At 39.8% G+C, this 19288-nt stretch overlaps 1 protein-coding gene across 5 annotated transcripts in view; it reads left to right on the forward strand.

Moving 5' to 3' along the window:
* Positions 1 to 12359, forward strand: part of LANCL1 (LanC like glutathione S-transferase 1) — a 44176-nt gene extending 31817 nt beyond the window's left edge. For 4 of the 5 annotated variants that reach the window (XM_082396374.1, XM_082396375.1, XM_082396376.1 and 1 more), the window contains 6 exons: positions 2079 to 2214; positions 2763 to 2909; positions 5207 to 5389; positions 7305 to 7481; positions 8576 to 8648; positions 9260 to 12359. In XM_082396374.1, coding sequence (XP_082252500.1) covers positions 2079 to 2214; positions 2763 to 2909; positions 5207 to 5389; positions 7305 to 7481; positions 8576 to 8648; positions 9260 to 9336 — 793 coding nt within the window. In that variant the 3' untranslated portion in view covers positions 9337 to 12359. The remainder of the gene's footprint in view (positions 1 to 2078; positions 2215 to 2762; positions 2910 to 5206; positions 5390 to 7304; positions 7482 to 8575; positions 8649 to 9259) is intronic. The other variant, XM_082396378.1, reaches the window with a different exon arrangement.
* The last annotated feature ends 6929 nt before the right edge of the window (positions 12360 to 19288 follow it).

The raw sequence follows: 19288 nt of genomic DNA on the forward strand, positions 1-19288 counted from the left end.
ATAAGCTACCTGGTGACAAGGTCATTTTTTTGGTAAGGCTAATGTCCTCTCATTACTACTCTTTTCCAGAAATTCCCTGACTCTCTCTACCCCCCATACTTTTTTAGTATACCAATATCATTTTGTCCAGTTTCACCAAAAATTAAATTGTTTTAATAATTTAAATGGTCTCACATTGAATTTATAGAATAATTTAAGGATAATTGAGATGTGCTTTCAAAATTTCATGAAAAATGTATGTGATGAAAAATGTGATGAAAAATGTAGAATAGCAAGGACATTTTCCCTACCTATCATATTTCCGGCCCCCCCCCACCAAAAAAAAAAAAAAAAAGGTTCATTCTCAGAGTTCAGACTACAAGTACAGTTGCATCCCTGAGCTCTTATCCCTCTGTGAGCTCCACCTACTTTCTGGTTCCCTGGGACTTCCCTTGTTGGTTCTCTGGAAAGAAATCTGAGGCTTTGGTTATCCTACTCAGGCACACACCTCCCACGAATGTGCCCGCATCTTGGGGGTCAAGTGATGGGGAGGCTAGAAGGAGAAGTGAGGCAGTGGGCCTTCCCTCACCCCCTCACCCCCTCACCCCTGGGACCACAGCCCCTCACCCCCTCACCCCCTCATCCCCGGGACCACAGCCCCTCCAGTCAGTGAGGACAGGTCCCTCCCTCAGAGTTTTGGCTCCTGTGGGCTCCTGTTGCCTTGGCTTCTGCTGCCACCATGAGATTGCTTGTGGCCTAGGGAGTGAAAGAACAGAAAAACGAAAATAAAGAAAAATGAGGTGTTTTACCCACTCTCTCTGATATTAAGAGTTCCCCTTCCTGGTCTTTCTTGAGATAAAACTAAAGGGCTCTTTCCAGGACTGTCTCTGTCAGCACTTGGATGCCCACTTCCGGGTTTCAGGCGGCACTGAGTTCAGGCCAGGGAAATACCAGAGGGGAGAATGTGGTAAACTCACCACTGATGTGGCAGTACTTCAGATTCCGGTCATCCCCATTGTGCCGGCTACTGTGTAGTTTTCAGGGTTCTCAGTAGCAGCTTCACACATTCTCTCTAGGTTCTGGGGCTACGTATACTGACTGGGAGAGGCAGGTTGGCATACGCTTACTCCACCTTACCTGGAACCAGAACTGAAAACAACTTTTTTTTTTTGAGAAGCTGAACTGAGTCTATCAATAGGGAGCTAATAAATTATAATACATTCATTCAGTGGAATACTGTACAACTGTGATAAAGAATGAGATCACTCTGTGATGATAAGGAATGGTTGTCAAGATGTATTCTTAAATAACAAAGCCACAAAACACTTGGGGAAATATGTTTATAAATAAGTATATGTATTCTTGTATGTGCATAAAACAGTTCTAGGAATATACAAGATATTGGTAACCATGGTTATTTCTAAAAAGAAGGACTAAGAGCTGGGAGACTGGCTGATCCCTCTGTGCTGTTTGTATGTGCTACCGTTTGTGGTAAATCAGGCTGCTATACAAACACTTCAGCTAGGCCAGATGACACATTTAAGAAATAAATCAAGCAAGGAGCTAACTGGGGTGCAGCAGGCATTTCATTTTATGGAAATAGGCCCTTTGAGTGTTGACTTAGTCCCTTCCTCAGACTGAATGTTATAATAGCCAGTAGTTCTTGGCTTCTCTGACCCCAACTGCTGGTCTCAGAGCATGCCGCCACGAGGGGCTAGGGAGGCCGCAGGTGGTCCCAGCCACACTCACGTATTCCTTCATTCTTTGGGTTCCTTATTTGTCAGTTCCATTGTGAGCTGAAGAAAAGAAATGTAGTTGATGGTTGATCTTTGAACCCTGATTACCCTTTGTGGTCTGGCCCAGCCCTCTTAATATTTAAAGTGTAACAATATATAGGTTATAATATGTAAGTATATTTAAATATTTATATTTTATATATTTTATTATTATATATTTAAAATAATATAATAATTCCATATATGTGTATATATGTAACTTTATATATATTTGTGTGTGTGTGTTTTAAACATATCATTTTTAAGTATATATCTCTACCTGATCCCTTTTACATTCTCTTAAGCATGTATTTTTATTCCCAGGCTAATTCACCTAAATAAGATTGATCCCCACGCTCCAAATGAAATGCTCTATGGACGAATGGGCTACATCTGTGCTCTTCTCTTTGTGAATAAGAACTTTGGAGTGGAAAAGATTCCTCAAAGCCATATTCAGCAGGTACCACGTTTTTGTGCTTTTTGGAGTCTTTTTAGGATCCCACCTACTATCTGCCTAAACTATTGGTTTTGTTTCCCTAGTTGGCACATCCCAAGTAGCTGGGAGGTAAGGTGTATCTATCTTAACCTCTGAAGGTCAGGCATGATCAGAGAACCAGCAGCTGCACTTGGAGTGCTGTTGCAAACTGTGTAGAGAGTGACTTGGAGTAAGAAGTCCAGCTGCTCCATTTGGAGTTTAGAGGCCATTCAGAGGAAAATAAGGGCCAGATTTCACCTCCAAGGTGCAGGTGTTCCTCTTGTATCTGAAGGAGTTTTGCTTTCCTTTGACAGGTGAATTCTTGTGAGCTGTAGTAAAAGTTCAAAATCTTCCAGACTCTCCCTCTTTTAGGCAGAATAATCCCATGTGCTTCTCTGAGTACAGAATCAAACTGTGCCCGTCCATGGCCATCAGGTGGTGTCGAATTTGCCATGTTCTCCAGTACTTCTTAGCAAAAAGTTCCTTGGCTCCATTCTAATTCTTTCCTCATTTCGGTCGATTTCTCCCTGCAGATTTGTGAAACAGTCTTAACCTCTGGAGAAGACTTAGCTAGAAAGAGAAACTTCACAGGAAAGACTCCACTGTTGTATGAATGGTACCAAGAATATTACGTGGGGGCCGCTCATGGCCTGGCAGGAATTTACTACTACCTGATGCAGGTAAGAGGGGATGATGATGGAGCTAGAATGTGATTCCTGACTGTACCATCTAGGGTGAGAAGACAGGTGCTCCAGCTCTATTTGTTCATTCTGCCAACCACTGCATCACTCTCCTGGTAATCACCTGGCCTAGGTAAACAGGGACAGTGCTTGTGAAAGTGCATTTACAGTGTGTAAACATAAAAGCCAGTGTGCTTTGAGATGACTGATTTGTAGGTGAGCACACTTGCCCACCTCATGCCGCTTGTGCAGACTGAAGTGTTCTGACCTATTCTTTTAGATGAAGTGCCTCTGCTCTGCTCTTCTCTTTCAGCAGATGCCTTGAATTAGTATTATTCCACACTATAAGGCACAACCCATTGAAACAAATTTCAGGAGTAAGAGCAAAATCAGTAGAAAACAAAGGAGAATATGCTGCCTAAAGCTCAGTTAGAGAGCAAAGCTAAGGAGCCTTTTCAATGGGTTTTGTGTAACTTACCTGAAAAATAGCTGAATATGCCATGCTCAACGGTTCTTCGGATCTAAAACTATTGGGGGACATCAGCCAAAGCCAAATAGACTAAGGGCAAATAGAGTTTACTGCATCAAGCATAACCTGGAAAGGGAGGTCAGAAGAGGGCTTCTCATGAGCGCATCATTTCCAGGGGCTTGTTTAACTCTCCTTAAGGAGAAATAAGCACTTTGTGTAAGAATAAGAATTCATGGTAAAAGAATATTGAATTTTAAATGATGGTAAAAGGTGCCCCCCCTCAACTTTACAAAGTACAATGTGGCATAAAGAAAAGTGTTTCACTGATATGTTCTACAAGAGTGGTTGGATATAAATACCAATAGCTGGTTGAGTAGCTAGCTATAGTAATGCAAAACCAACATCACACCTATCCTCTCCCTATAACTAAACAAGGACAACAAGGCTGAAAAACACAAGGTTATTATTGCTTTTCAATGCAGAGTCACTCTTCGAATGTTAGTGGCAGTAGGAGACCAACTCTTGTATTTATTCTGCACTTCTCAATTCAGAGTCTTATAATTAGGGGTTTTGACAATTCAGACTTAAACTCCTTTACTTTTCTGGCACACTCCCTCGTTGGCTCTCTATTTCCAGAAGTAAGTATAGATCCTTGAAAGTTTTCAGGAAAGAAGAAAAACCTTGAAGTTTCAAGGTGAATTAGAATCAGACATGTTAATGACTGGATGGCCTCATGACCTTTCTTTGAAGCAGACCATCAGGAGGTGTCTTACCCTCCGCCTCCATGTGTTGGTTGTAGTAAGAAACCTGGAAACCCAAGTACTGAATTTTCCATTTGCACATAATTATCTATTTGAAATGATTTAATTTTTAATCCTAAAAGTGCATTCTGGTAAGGTGCCTATGTATCAGCATAAAACATTATTTTTAGGCCATTTTGGATAACTTCTGCAAGTTTGAGGAGAATCCAGTCATTCAACTCTAGCATTTTAAACTGAGCTTGAACAATATTCTTTGGGTAAAGTGAAATCTAAATGTGCCCTAAAGAACTTCGTTGCGTGTCCAGTATCTGTGAGTGCCTTATGGTCGGTATCTCCTTGTTCCCTGCCGCCTCTGCCTGTGCGCTTCACAGCACTGCCTCCCTCTCATCCCAGGTGCTCACCCCCTGCCTGGCAAAGACAACACTGAATTTGTTGTTCAAAGAAGTGTGAGGTGCATTGAATTAAGACCAGGACCAAAAGGAGAAACTTAAAAATTGTATCAAAAATGAAGGCTCATATGCCATATGGCAACGAGTCCTATAAATCCACACATTGTTGTATCAAAATAATCCTTCATAAGTATCAGTCCCAAATCTTTTGCAGAAAGGCTTAATCTAGAGTCACACCAATTCGGGATCTAGATCCCAGGGCTCCCAACTTGTTAGCATCCTCTCCTATTGGAAATATCACCTGTCACTTCTCTAAATGCAAGTTGTGCCTGGTTTGTCTAATGCATGTCTTTGTGGTCTTTAAAGTGTATTTAAGGTATTAAAACCTTAGGAAACTTCTCATACACTCACATTCATAAGCATTGGCTTTGGAAAATTATTTATATGTATATAGATAATAAATATTGAAAAATAATATGTACATAAGGCTCCAAGTATTAACTGATAGCCTAATTTTAGTTTGGATCAGTAGGTGAAAAAATTGGATGGAATCGAGAACCTCTTAATGACTTTCAGTTCATTTTGGTCATGTTTTCCTTCTTATTTAAAACTCATCCCTGAGCCTTAGGAAGGTCTGTTTGTTTCCGCAGAACTGATAATTCCCTTTCTTGTTTTTAGCCCAGCCTTCAAGTGAGCCATGGGAAGTTATATAGTTTGGTCAAGCCCAGTGTAGACTACGTCTGCCAGCTGAAATTCCCTTCCGGCAATTACCCTCCTTGTGTGGACGACACTCGGGATCTGCTAGTCCATTGGTGCCACGGTTCTCCTGGGGTAATCTACATGCTCATTCAGGCCTATAAGGTACTGTGAATTTTCTCGTTTTTAGAAATAAATTGGAAAACATAATATAAAATTCTATAATTTAAAATTAGTTTTCTGTATAATTCTTGAACAATATATAGACAAACCATTTGTTGGACCTAAAATCACTTTGCTGTATGGATTATAATTCATTTTCACAGTATCCATCTGCACCACAGCACACATTATTTCATAGAACAGGGGACTGCTTCACGGACAGGTAGAGTAGCCAAGATTAGCATCAGTGGCAGAGCCAAGATAAATATCCCAGGAGCTCAATTAAAAAGAGAAAGAATCTCCTTGGGCCTTGCTGGTGGGAATGTAAAATGGTAAAGGTACTGTAGAAAGCAGTTTGGCAGTTCCTCAAAAAATGAAACACAATTAACATATGATCCAGCAATTCTACTCCTAGGTATATATATATACCCAAAAGAAGTAAAAACAAGGTTTCAAACAGATACTTGTACCCCAGTGTCCCATAGCAGCATTATTCACAGTAGCCAAAAAGTAGAAACAATCCAAGTGTCCATCAACAGATGAATGGATGGACAAAATATGGTGTATGCCTACAATGGAAGATTATTTAGCCATAAAAAAGAATTAACTTCTGATTCATACGACAACATGCACGAACCTTGTAAACATTATGCCAAGCGAAATAAGCCAGATACAAAAGGACAAATACTGTAGGATTCCACTTATATGATGTGATGGTTAATATGAGGTATCTAGAATAGGCAAATTCATAGAGAGTAGAATAAAAGTTACCAGGGGCTGGGAGGGTGAGAATTATTGCTTAACGGGTACGAAGTTTCTGTTTGGAATGTTGAAAAAGTTTTGGAAATAGATAATGGTGATGGTTATACAACATTGGGAATGTAATTAATACCACTGAATGGTCCACTTTAAATGATTAAGATGGTAACTTTTATATATGTATTTTACCATAATTTTAAAAATTCAAATATCACTTCTAAAAAGCATGCTATGTCAGAGCCATAATCAAAGAAGAAAAGGTTTTTCTTTGAGGGGAAAAAAATGGAAGTAAACCAAGATATCTACGTTCATTGGTACCCGTTCTACAAATTACAAATCTATAGACTCTAAATAGGGACTGGCATCTCATGGTCTAAATAAGCGTTTAGTATATCAAATTTTGCATTCAGGAAGTTAAATATAATGCACAAACCTTTAAAACTGTCTTATTCTACTTCTCTACTGCAATGAGATATTAAAAATGTCGGGAATTCCCAGGCGGTCCAGTGGTTGGGACTCCATGCTTCCACTCTAGGGGGCATAGGTTCCATCCCTGGTCAGGGAACTAAGATCCCACAAGCCATGCAGTGTGGCCAAAAATAATAATAATAATAATAATAATATTTTTTAAACCTTTGATCAAGATATAGGAGGCCACAATAGATTGTAAAGATGTATCTCTATTTTTCTGAAAAGTATAGTGTTTTACAATCAAATCAGTTTTTATAATCAATTTTATAAACAGTTTCTTCTCCAGTGTATAAAGAAACTTTCTAGTAGTGAAGGGTATCATTGTTACAGAAAAGACAGTGTTTTTTCTTTGGAAAGTGACTAATGATAACAGCAAGTTGCAAGTAAATAAGGCTACTTCACCAATAACACCCGCATACGCAAACATACATACATATAAAACTTACACCATGCAGACAAGGTCATGCCCAGTTATGTATTTAAAAACAAGAAAAAACTAGTGAATTCTTGTAATTTGGCCCCACCGATGTAACACATCTCTCTGTCTCTGAATTCCTACCCTTTTTTGCCGAGGCACCTCCCTGTCTCCTCCCTTATCCTGTCTCCCTTTCTCTCCTATCAGGAAGGAAGGTCAGTGGAGGTTTCTTTTCTATCCCTTGTAATAAAACCATGTCCCTTGACTCTGCAGGTGTTCAAAGAGGAGCGGTATCTCAGTGATGCCTATCAGTGTGCTGATGTGATCTGGCAGTGTGGCTTGCTGAAGAAGGGGTACGGGCTGTGCCACGGCGCTGCAGGGAATGCGTACGCCTTCCTGTCGCTGTACAACCTCACGCAGGACGCGAAGTACCTGTACAGGGCCTGTAAGGTAGGAGCCAGAACCGCCAAACAGAACGCACCTTTGCCCGGGAGGCTGCAGAAGTGTCTCTAGTTAATCTGATTTAATTCATTTATTTTTTTAAACCGTAAGTCTATAGAACAAACAGTTTAAGAAAAACCTTCAAAAGCTATTCAGTTGGTCATTTGGTAGAGACGTGGATGGACCTAGAGAGTGTCATACAGAGTGAAGTAAGTCAGAAAGAGAAAAGCAAATATCATATAATAATGCATATATGTGGAATCTAGAAAAATGGTACAGATGATCGTATTTGCAAGGCAGAAATAGAGACACAGACGTAGAGAACAAATGTATGGGTACCAAGGGGGAAAGGAGTGGGGAGGGAGGAATTGGGAGACTGGGATTGACACATATACATTATTGATACTATGTATGAAATAGACAACTGATGGGAACATGCTGTATAGCACAGGGAGCTCTGCCTAATGCACTGTGGTAACCTAAATGGGAGGGAAGTCCAAAAGGGAGGGGATGTCTTTATGTGTATGGCTGATTCATTTTGTTGTGCAGTGGAGGCTAACACGACATTGTAAAGCAACCATACTGCAATACAAATTTTTTAAAAAGGAAAAGAAAATGAGAGAAGAGGGCATTGGTAGGGCAGTTCTATAAACAGGACTGCCTTAGTTGGTGATTTAGAACTTTGTACTACCCATGTGTCATTAAATGTTTTGCTGTGGAAGAAAAAATTTTTTAATTAAAAAATAAAATAAAAATTTAAAAAGCTACTCAGTTGAATTAGCTTTTTTTTTTTTTTTTTAAGGACATAAGTCTACTCAGCAGCATTTGTGGTGGGGGTGGGAGAGTGGTGGGAGATGTAACGTGGTTTTGTTCCTTTCTTTCTTCTTTGATAACCTTGGAGATGAGGCTCAGACAGCCCATTAAGTTCCTCCCATGCTTCATTCGTACTCTTTTAGACCATCCATTTCTCTGCATCAGCCCCTCTCCCTGCCTTGAAGATAGTTTTTGACTTTTCAGAGTAAATGTTAAGAGACAATCTCTGTCAGCTTTTAGAGGTCTCTAGAAGAAATGGCTTCAGTAATTTAACTTGGTCTCATCTTCAGTTCGCTGAGTGGTGCTTAGATTACGGAGAACACGGTTGCAGAACACCAGACACCCCCTTCTCCCTCTTTGAAGGTATTTTTCACACGTTACTTATTCGCCTTATAATATCAGCATCTGCTTCTCTGCTTAGTAATTCATGTATCTTAATTTGAGTTTTGTCAACAAATTAATTTCATAGTTATTTCTTAAACTGCTTCCTTGTTTCCTAATACAATAACTCAGTATTAAAACTCAGTTAGCGCGCAGACCGCCATGGCCCCAGTAGGAGTAGTTATTACGGTGACTGCTGTTTATGGGGCCAGGCACACGCTGGGCATCTTGCAGATGTCATCATAAATCATCGCAGCAAAAATATACATTATTATCCTCATGTCACAGATGAGGTTCCTGAGGCTCAGACAGGGAAGTGGGGCCACGGTGAAGGAGCTCACATATGGTAAATGGGCAGGGCCGTGCCTTGAACTTGTCTGGCTCCGCTCTCCCTCCTGTCTTCCACCTGGGTAAAGAGGCTGAGCCTCTGACTCGTGATCTTGTCTAATGAGCTGCAGCATATATAAACAGGTGCCCACTTCATTTAAATCATTTAAATTAATATCATAATGTTGTTTATGCTACAAAATGAAGCCAGTCTATAATACATCATCATCTGGTGTAATAACTTTTGCCTCTTTCTTTTCCTTCAGGAATGGCTGGAACGATTTATTTCTTGGCTGACCTCCTAGTGCCCACGAAAGCCAGGTTTCCTGCATTTGAACTGTAAGAGGAGAGTCCCCCCCAGTGCAACTCACTGCATGAGCCTTTCTGTATATCATTCCTGGGCTAAAGCAACAATAGAGTCAAACTGTGTACTGGATTTAGTTGATTTTTTTTTTCAGATTATGTCTTTAATTCAGTTCCTTTTTATTATTTACTTTTATTTTAAAATATCCAGGGAAATCTTAATTAACTTCAGCATATCCTAAAGGGAGGATAGGTGATATGTACAGTACTTTGAGGGCATATATGCATATATTTCAGAACTTGGAGGCAGTCGTAGTCTTACTCAAGCTTATGAATATAACCATCTGTTACAGTTCTAAAAATGTTTAAAAAAAACTAAATGTAGATAAATACACGCTTATCGCTGGATATTGACCTCCACCTCTTCTCTTTAGTATTTTTTTTATGACAGTTTTATGACTTTGCTTTTCTCTAAGTGGTTGATTATGAAAGGGGACAAAAATATAACTATATGCTTCCAGGACAAAAATTGAAAGAGTTGCCAACTGGGCTAGGGACCTAAACACCCTTTTTCAAATTCACAGTGCTTATTTAAACTAGAGATAAACATACTTTCAAATTTGCCTCTTTTTGTCAGCAGAGCATCCAGGCTCTATAATCCAACATCTTTATCGAAAACTTCTGAAATGTGATGGTTGTTATATGAAAATTCTGATTTGAAGGTTATTTCAAGATAAGCTAACAAAAAGTTTGTTTTCTCCTAATAAGCTAGTATGTTTTGTAACTACTTATGTATATTTGTTTCTTCTTTGGAATTAGTGTAAGATCACGAAATGAGATTTCTGTGTGTAAATATATTATGACCTAGGATTTGAGTCCACCCTTTCTGACTGACCTTCTAAATTTTGATTTGTGTTTTACTTATTTTGCGATGACTATGCTTTATAAAGCGTTGGCTGCTTGGTACAAGCCATAAGATATTTTCCTTCCTATCTATCTAGATGTTGATCTTTTCACTAAATAGTAGAGCATTCTACTTATTAAAAAAGGGGGGAGGGGTGCTATATTGCAAAATCACTAAGCTTTCCATAGAAATGCTGGTTCCTGAGAAGGTATTATCCAGTGATTATTCTTAGAACAAATGGCTTTTGTCTCTTTGCATAGCCTAGGCGTTAACACTCATCCATTTCTGAGCCCTCAGGATGGGTACTGATATGGTAGGTGAAGAATCCCTGGTGCTTCAAATTCTATACAAATTGTTTTGTCTCATCAGCTCCCATTCCTCCTCCTTCCATTGCTGACTTTCCCAGGCTTGTTTTGTCTTTTCTATGCGTTTTGACTGATTTTGAAACATTTTGCAGCTTTTAAGAAAACAGGCTCTAAGAATTTTAAATGTGCCTATTTCACGGCTCTCTCGGTCACAAAAACATGCTATTTTTATTGGAACTCTGAACCAAATCCCCACTGAGTATATGCTGGTTCCTGTGGATAGCAATCCCCTATTATTTTCCATTTAGCACCAAAATAGCTAATATTATTGGAAATTGCCTGACCCTTTAAAGGCTACCGACAGTAGGATCTAAAACACAGCCCACGGCTCAATTCCCAGGATTAGCTTATTCCTCTGTGACTCATGCTAGCTGGGGACAACCTTGTGCCTCTCAGATGTTGAAGTGTTGCTGGCAAGCTGTGTGCAAGCCGTGCCTTTCTCGTGAACGTGTCACACGAACAGTGTCAGCATCCACAGTAAAGCTGATCTGCCTTTGGATGGGTGTCCAGCTTGAAAGAATAGACCCCGTTTGATTTAGTTAAATGTCTTACTATACTGTACCTGCGCTTTTAGCTACTATAGTTACTAACCAAGGGAAGAAGAACAAAACACTTTCTCTTAACCGGAGGAGACTGATCACAGTGCTTCACCAAGCAGCTTAATTAATTTAACCCCAGGAAGACATCAAGGCCGGGAGAAGAACATTTTGAATAAGATTCTTATTCCTATTTGGATTGCTGTTTAGCTACTGCCATCCCTTAACAAATTTATCAGTGCAAACACAATTCAGTTTTCATTTTTTTCTTTGGCTTTTTAAGTTATTAAACTGGCAGGATTTTATATTTGTTCCATTGTTTGTTTTATTTATGTTTAAGAGCTCAGAAAGTTTGACAGGATTTTAAACTCAGGCAAAGGCTATAAAACTCAGACGAATACCCTAACACCATGGTAGAAACTGAAACTTTTACACTAGTTTCTTAGTTTTGAAAGGAAGAGGCATCATTTCAGTTCTATTTCTGTTACATCATTTTTCCCTCAGATATTTTTCTTTTTGTTAGAAAACAAAACGAAAAACTGCGCAAAACTGCTTCCCAGAAAACTCAGTAGTATCTTTTATCTCCATGTAAAGACTAGGTAGTGAAACCTTAAAACCTTGTCAAGCAGTATTCATTTATCCTGTCGTGTGTTTCTATGAACGTCACGATTAGTTATTTGCATCAATCCTATTGGTCCCATCAAGAAGTCAGTCTTTAATCCTTACAGTCATTTGACCCTCTTTTCATCTTTGATGTCACTTCCAATTATTTGGCATCAAAAGCCTTCACGGTAGGTAGAGTTTTAGGTAAAAGCAGCCATTTTCTCTCTTATTACAACTTCCCTGCATAACTTAATTGAGAGGTATACTTTGCTCATAAGTCCTCAGGTTAATTGGTGTCTGATCGTATAATGCCCTGCCTTCTGTTGACTGAGTTTGAAATACAAAACGTGAAGAGTAAGCATTAATTCATCTACTCCTTTGGCTGCTTGAACTCATCTATAATCCTTTGTTATCCATACTCAATTCTGACTTCACTGCTGCTCCCCCTAAATAGGTCAGAGCACCCCACTTCTGTATTGTTAAGCTGTAGAAGAACTGTTTCTCTCCTACAGGTACAAAACAAAGTGGGATATTCAGGGATCCTACACCAATGTTATATTGCCATTTACTGGAAAGGGCTGGAATTGTATGTATTTCTGTGTTCCGTAAAGGATTTGACTTAACTGGTTCTCAATAAAATTTTATTAGGACTCTATATTGTCATGTGCTTCTTGTTTGCTTTGGTTTAAACTTAAGAAATATATTTCTTCAATGGCTTTTTCTTTATGCACTCATTCCCTAGGGTTTGTCCCTGACTTTTTCTTCATTGTTGGGTCAAACAAGATTTGAAGTACTTCATGAAGGTAAAAATTTATGAGAGGAAAATATTTAAAAATCTGATCATTATAGAATTATGAAGAATCTACTAGGCTTCAAGCAGAGCAGTATATCAACCATCTCATACATATGCGAATCCACCCTGAGGTTAGTAACTAAAGGTCTCATTCTAGAAATCGATTTCCCTGCTGACCAGTTCTCAAAGGAACTTTGACTAGAGGGGGAGATTAAATGGGGCATAATTATAAAGTGTATGTGCAGATGTTGGAAAGGAGTTCTGCTGAATCACCTGGCATGACTGTACTACTTCTTTTCATGACACAGCTACTTAGTGTCACTTAGCACACCAAAATTTGCCAAATGATAAAATACTTGTTTCCATCCCCATATTACATTTTGTCCCCTGGTCCGTATGATTAAAATGCCTTTCATTCCCCTTGTCTATTGTCTGAATGACTCATAGTACTGAGGATAAATGCACAGTTATTTTTATTTTGCTCCTTTGAGTAAAGGTATAGATGATGGCATCACATCTTTAGATGTGGGCAAGGGGGTGTGGAGAGGACAGGGCTTTGTAGAGGCCACCCAGAAACTCCAAAGTGATGATTGGAGCATTCCCCCTAACTCTCCACAGGATTACATTTCAGTTGGTAAGGACAGCTAGCTCTGTTCTCAGGTTTACCACTCCCTGGCTCATCTTCCTACCAGAAGAAAAATAATGACAAGCACTTTAAGTTGCACCACAGTCGTAACCTCATGAGCAAACAAAACTTGAAGAAGTAATTCATCTCCTGCAACTTACCTATAGTAGTTTATTTTTTCCTAAACTTTGCATTAGAAAAGGCCTTTGCCTCCCTGCTTCTCATACTCTCTGAATAGAATGATAATTGTTGTGTCATTTCTTCTTTCGCAAGACAGTTCCCACTGTGGATTCAGTGTCGTTATAAAGCCTCATGTATTCTCTACTCTTAGAAGCATCATTTAAAGTGAGAAACATCTACAAGTCAGTCCCCTGATAATTTGCTTTCTCATTCTGTTTCCCATTCAAATTCGCCCTCTTACTTCTGAAGCTGAGGGTCATTTAACAAGGCAAGAGAACACTGGGCTTTTTTACAGTGGAGGGCATGTTGGCTTCATTGGTCCCATTATGTAAGCTTTTCAAACACTATTTTCTAGAAGCCGTGTGCTAGTGCATCCTCTGGGACTTACTTGACAGTTTTGTGAGTAATGGAAGAAAGCAGCAAACACAATAAGCCAAGAGGTGAAGTAATGAGGATAGATGAATGGATGTTAGCAGGACTGCTGCTCATAGCCAACCAGTTTAATTTCACATTTCTACATTATGTTAACTTTTCATCCACATGCAAATTACAACCATGGTGACATTAAATCTGCAGCTAACGTTCTGTGAGGCACTTAGTCATTATGCAGGGAAAGGCAGGACTCTTGATAAATCAGTTTATAAAGTAGTGTCACAGTTACCTAATTTCTCTTCTCTAATGGAGCTGGAATATTAAGAACGGTATTTGTAACCGGAAAAACCCTGATATGGCTCACGGTGAAAGTTGATGGTTAAAATTCATTGTTCTCTGAGGATCTGGCATTCAGGAATTAACATCACCCCCTTGCTGGTATTATAATCCGAACTGCTGGCACTGTTTATATGCTGCAGACATGCCATTTTATTTAATAATGCCATGAGCAATGCTTTAAAACCATTTTATCCCCCAAATTCAATGAACGTGTATGTTGCATGCGAGACACCTGGCAGGGGATTCTGTGTGCCTAAGATACACATCCCCACTCTGACAGCTCAGAGCCTGGTGAAGAAGACAGGTGAAGAGACAAGCAATTACAAGGAAATGTTTTCTAATATTCCTGTTAACTCCCCAGTTAACTCCCCAGCTAGTCTTTCCCTTGTTCCACAAATGTCGAGTACATCCAAGTCTCTCCTGTGACCCATGTTTTCTGGCTGTATTTGCAGATACTGGAGTTCAGTACTCCTTCAGAGAGAAGACACTTAAAAGCCACTCAGTGCAGAAGCACTCAAGAGTTCTTTCATGTGGACCACCTTGGTGATGAGCAAGGTGGAGGGAAATTTGAGAACAAAAAGTCACTTGCCCCCAAAATTACTTGCGCTTAGTTGAATGACTTCTCAAAAACTCCCAGCATTAGGTTAGTTAATGATTTAGGTTAAATCCACTTCCTTTAGGAATCCTGTAAAAATGCAGGTATTTTTGAAGAGAGAGTTCATCCATCTGCAATAGCACCTTAGTAAATGGTTCATGACCTACGTAGCAATTAACTTGAAGAACTTTAATCCAAACAATGTTAATTGTACTGCTAGAATATGATAGGTACATCATTTAGCTAGGATTAGGAAGATAAGGTGATGCATGCTTTCAACAAAAGACTCAAACAAAAGACTGTTGAAATCGGAGATAAATATAAACAAGGGATTTCAATGAGATACGGAACCTCATCAGGACTGGCTTTTAGTGAGTAATCAAAGGGGGAAGGATAGTGTGTAAGAGTCACTGTAAACTTGTTTAAAGAAACATTGAGGTCAGGGCTTCACCACCATCTATGCATACAAATCATTGGGAATCCTGTTAAAATGATTCTAAAATGCCAGTGTGATGGGGCCTAGGAGTCTGCATTTCTAACAAGCTCCCAGACGATGCCCATGCTGCTGGCCATAGAGCCTTTGATACCACGGGACTAGACAGTGCATCATGGAATCCCGACTCAGTAGAGAAGAAGGAAGGAAAGTCAGGAGTTGGATGATGAGTCGAGAGAATTGATTGACAGTTTGTGATCAAAGGGCACATGCACTAGTAGCAAGAGCATGAAAGACCTGGAATGACTGGAGTCTGATTTCTGATGTGACACTATTCCAGATAATGTCAAGGCAAAGAGTACAGTCTTGAGGTGGTCAATTTTCTGTGATGGTGACTGTAGCAAGTGAAAGAAATGGACTTGGGACAAATATGTGTTTATAATTTTAATGGAAAAATTGCCAAGGATTTGGAATCTTTCAATCCGAAGAGTCATAAGCTTCTGGTAATATGAGAATCATGTGGAAGATAATCTAGACTAAATAATTAATTTGAGTCATCTGGAATCAATGCTTATATGAGGAAAATTAGACCCTTCTGCCCTTGTTTAGAATTTAGAAGGAGCCATGATTAGCCAGCCAATTGTTAAAGGTGTTTGAATACAAAAGCAGATCAATCCCATTTCTTTCTCCAATTTTTTTTTTAATTTTATTAATTAATTTTTTTTTTTTTTTAATTTATGGCTGTGTTGGGTCTTCATTTCTGTGCGAGGGCTTTCTCTAGCTGTGGCAAGTGGGGGCCACTCTTAATCATGGTGTGCGGGCCTCTCACTATCGCGGCCTCTCTTGTTGCGGAGCACAGGCTCCAGACGCGCAGGCTCAGTAATTGTGGCTCACGGGCCCAGCTGCTCCGCGGCATGTGGGATCCTCCCAGACCAGGGCTCGAACCCGTGTCCCCTGCATTGGCAGGCAGACTTTCAACCACTGCGCCACCAGGGAAGCCCTCCAATTTTTTTTCTTAGCATGTTCTGAGTAGTAAATGTACACCAGAGGTGTCATTTACCCTTACTTGCCATCATCTGTCATTTGCCATGTTTCCTAAATGAGAATTTCATAAAGTGATGTGGGTCTATAGTGCCGCACAGGTCATCTACACAGGGCTACTTCAGTGCGTAAGAACAGGGCTCAACCAGGAAGCTTAGAAACATCATTAGAAATAGGAAAAACCCATTAGTTCTCAACTCCTAAACTGAAAGGCTTATACAAGTGAGTCCGGTCAGATACTCTTGTTCACATAATCGTATTCCCTGCATGTTCTATACTAGGAATTGATCCAAGATTAGATGACTCACATAACCAATTCATTTTCTACCACTTATTTCAGTGAATGGACAGCATGTTTTATTTTATCTTTCACCAGTTCTCACCTGCCCAGTTAAAAATTAGTTTCAGGGCTTCCCTGGTGGTGCAGTGGTTGAGAATCCGCCTGCCAATGCAGGGGACACGGGTTCAAGCCCTGGTCTGGGAAGATCCCACATGCCGCGGAGCAACTAGGCCCGTGAGCCACAACTACTGAGCCTGCACGTCTGGAGCCTGTGCTCCGCAACAAGAGAGGCCGCGATAGTGAGAGGCCCGCGCACCGCGATGAAGAGTGGCCCCCACTTGCCGCAACTGGAGAAAGCCCTCGCACAGAAACAAAGACCCAACACAGCCAAAAATAAAGTAATTAATTAATTAATTTAAAAAAAAAGTTTCATTCACACATTATTGAAATATGTTAAAAGAACCTCTGTAGGTCTGGCTTTGATGGTCTTTTCTTCCGTTTCCTTGAAAAAGCCAAATTTATCATCTTTCTACCTGTCATTTCTTCAAGTTGACCCTTCTGCTGAGTTTCCTAATTCAGTTAATGATGTTACTAACTACCAGGGTGCTCAAGTCAAAAAACGTGAATTATTCTCAGACTGTTGGTTTCCAAAGTGCAGTCTCTGGCCCAGCAATGTTAATTAGCATTACCTGGAACTTGTTAGAAATGCAAATTCCAGGACCCAACAAAGACCAACCAAGTCAGATATGCTGGTATAGAAAGCAATCTGCTTTCACAGCCCCAGATGATTCTGATCAGAGGCAAGTTTGAGAAAAACTACATTTAAAAATGAGGTTAACATTATATATTCTGTAGACATTTAATTTAAAATTTAGTGGTTTCAATTTTCTGTTTTCTTGTATTTTAGAACACACACACCTATCTATAGGCCCATGAAAAATACCTAGGCCCAAGGCACTGTGTTATTACCTAATGGGCAAAATGATACTGCTCTGGTTGATTCCCTCCACAAAGATGTTCTTGGAACAATGGGTACCCCATGATGTACCATGCACAATAGGTAGGTCTATTGTGCATGTACCCACATTAATGGGTACAGTGGGTACCCCATGGGTACCCCCTGATGTACCATGCACAATAGATAGGTCTTGCTGCTGAAAGAGGAAGCACTCTGGATAGAATACTTTCTGAAATAACCTGTTTAGATATATGTCTTCCCCCACCAGACCCTCCACTCCTTGCAAAGGGCCCTGTCCAAGTACTGAAACCACTGTGCATATAAGGAGGGTGACACATAGAGGGCACTCAGCAAGTGCGTGTTTACCAAACAATATGGCTCGACCAGTGGAAGAAATGAACTTAGAAGCCTTTTCTTAGATTTATTACATGCTGATTAATGATCTTATGTTTAACTTAGTTCTGTTTTCTGTTTTGTTTAGTACAGCTTTGCTAGATTGATTTAATAGTAACAGTCTAGTTAGTAAAACCTGAGTATTAATGAGTTGATAATATAATGAAAAACAAGATTTTGTCCAGCAGATGTCAGTAGAGCTCAGTTTAATAATTTCAACTGTTAATGAACTTAAAAAATTAATGGAGATGATGGGAGGGAGAAAATACTTGCAGCCAGAATAGCATTTTTTTTGTTGACATTTGAGGAAATGGCGTCTACGTCAAAAAATCCACACAGGATTTCAGGCATCTTGGAAATGCTGCAAGTATTAACTTTAAAACAAACATGGCCTTAATGGTAAATTTCTTCCACTTCGAAGTTCAAAGCAGTTTAAATTGGACATTAAGTTATTGTTTACCAGAGCCAAAATCATGAGACATGAAGCAAGTGCAAGGCTGTATATTTATGATTATATAAATGTGGTTATGATGCCGGCTGAGGCTCTGAAGATCAGACTTTATTTCACTTCACTAGTTATTTGGATCACTCTTCTTTCTTGAGAGTAATATTAACCCATACTCTTATACTTTAAGAAATATAAAGGTCTTTCCATGACTTTACTTAAAAGGAGAGAGAGCAAGGTAAAAGGGAACCAGAAGTATTGTATTTTTTTTTAATTGAAGGAAAATGCACTTAAAATTCATCAAACCCAAAAGAGACTGATGAAGCCATCACACTGAAAAATTATTATAATTATCATTTGTATTATTAGGCTTTTCTTAGCTCTGAATGTCCAATTTGTTTATACCTAAGAAAGTTAGATCTTTCTAGTGAGCCGTAGAAGGCCTATCTCTATCTAGCATTGTGGCTGGGAATCAGGCCTTCTATCTTTTGGCCTCTGACTCTCTTTCCAGGCTCCTATCCCCTTCCAGCCTCCAGTGTTCTTCTCTCCGCACTCCAACCACACCTTCCTTTCAGTGCCTTGAGGGCAGATACATGAAATCCTACGGAAGGACTTCTTTGGTGGTCATTACTTAGATGTCTATCAGGGCTGCCACAGGGATAGGGCAGAGGTATTAGGTAGAAGATGGAGTAAGAGTCCTTCAGGCATCCTGCCTCACTTTAACTAGGACAGGTCCATTCTAATTCACTGGATGTTATGGTAGCTATTCCTATTTTATTGGCTTATTCTCAGCCAAAAGTAAATGAAATGGATTTCTTGATGCTCAGTCCCCTGAAATACGCATACACACAGACACCCACAGACACACACACACACACACACACACACACACACACACACACACACACACATACACACACACACACACACACACACACACACACACACACACACACACACGGTCAAACTCAGAGCTCTGTCACGATTTTCTTCATAACCCCCTTTACTCTCTCCCACCCACAGTCCCACCAAGCCTCAAATTGCCCTAAGAGTCCCTGATGTACCATGCACAACAGACAGGTAATTTTATAAAAATCAACTTCCTCTGCAGCAGCTCAGTTACTGTACTT

This window comes from Balaenoptera borealis (assembly GCF_965194805.1).
Source record: "Balaenoptera borealis genome assembly, chromosome: 6".
Classification (NCBI taxonomy): Eukaryota; Metazoa; Chordata; class Mammalia; order Artiodactyla; family Balaenopteridae; genus Balaenoptera; species Balaenoptera borealis.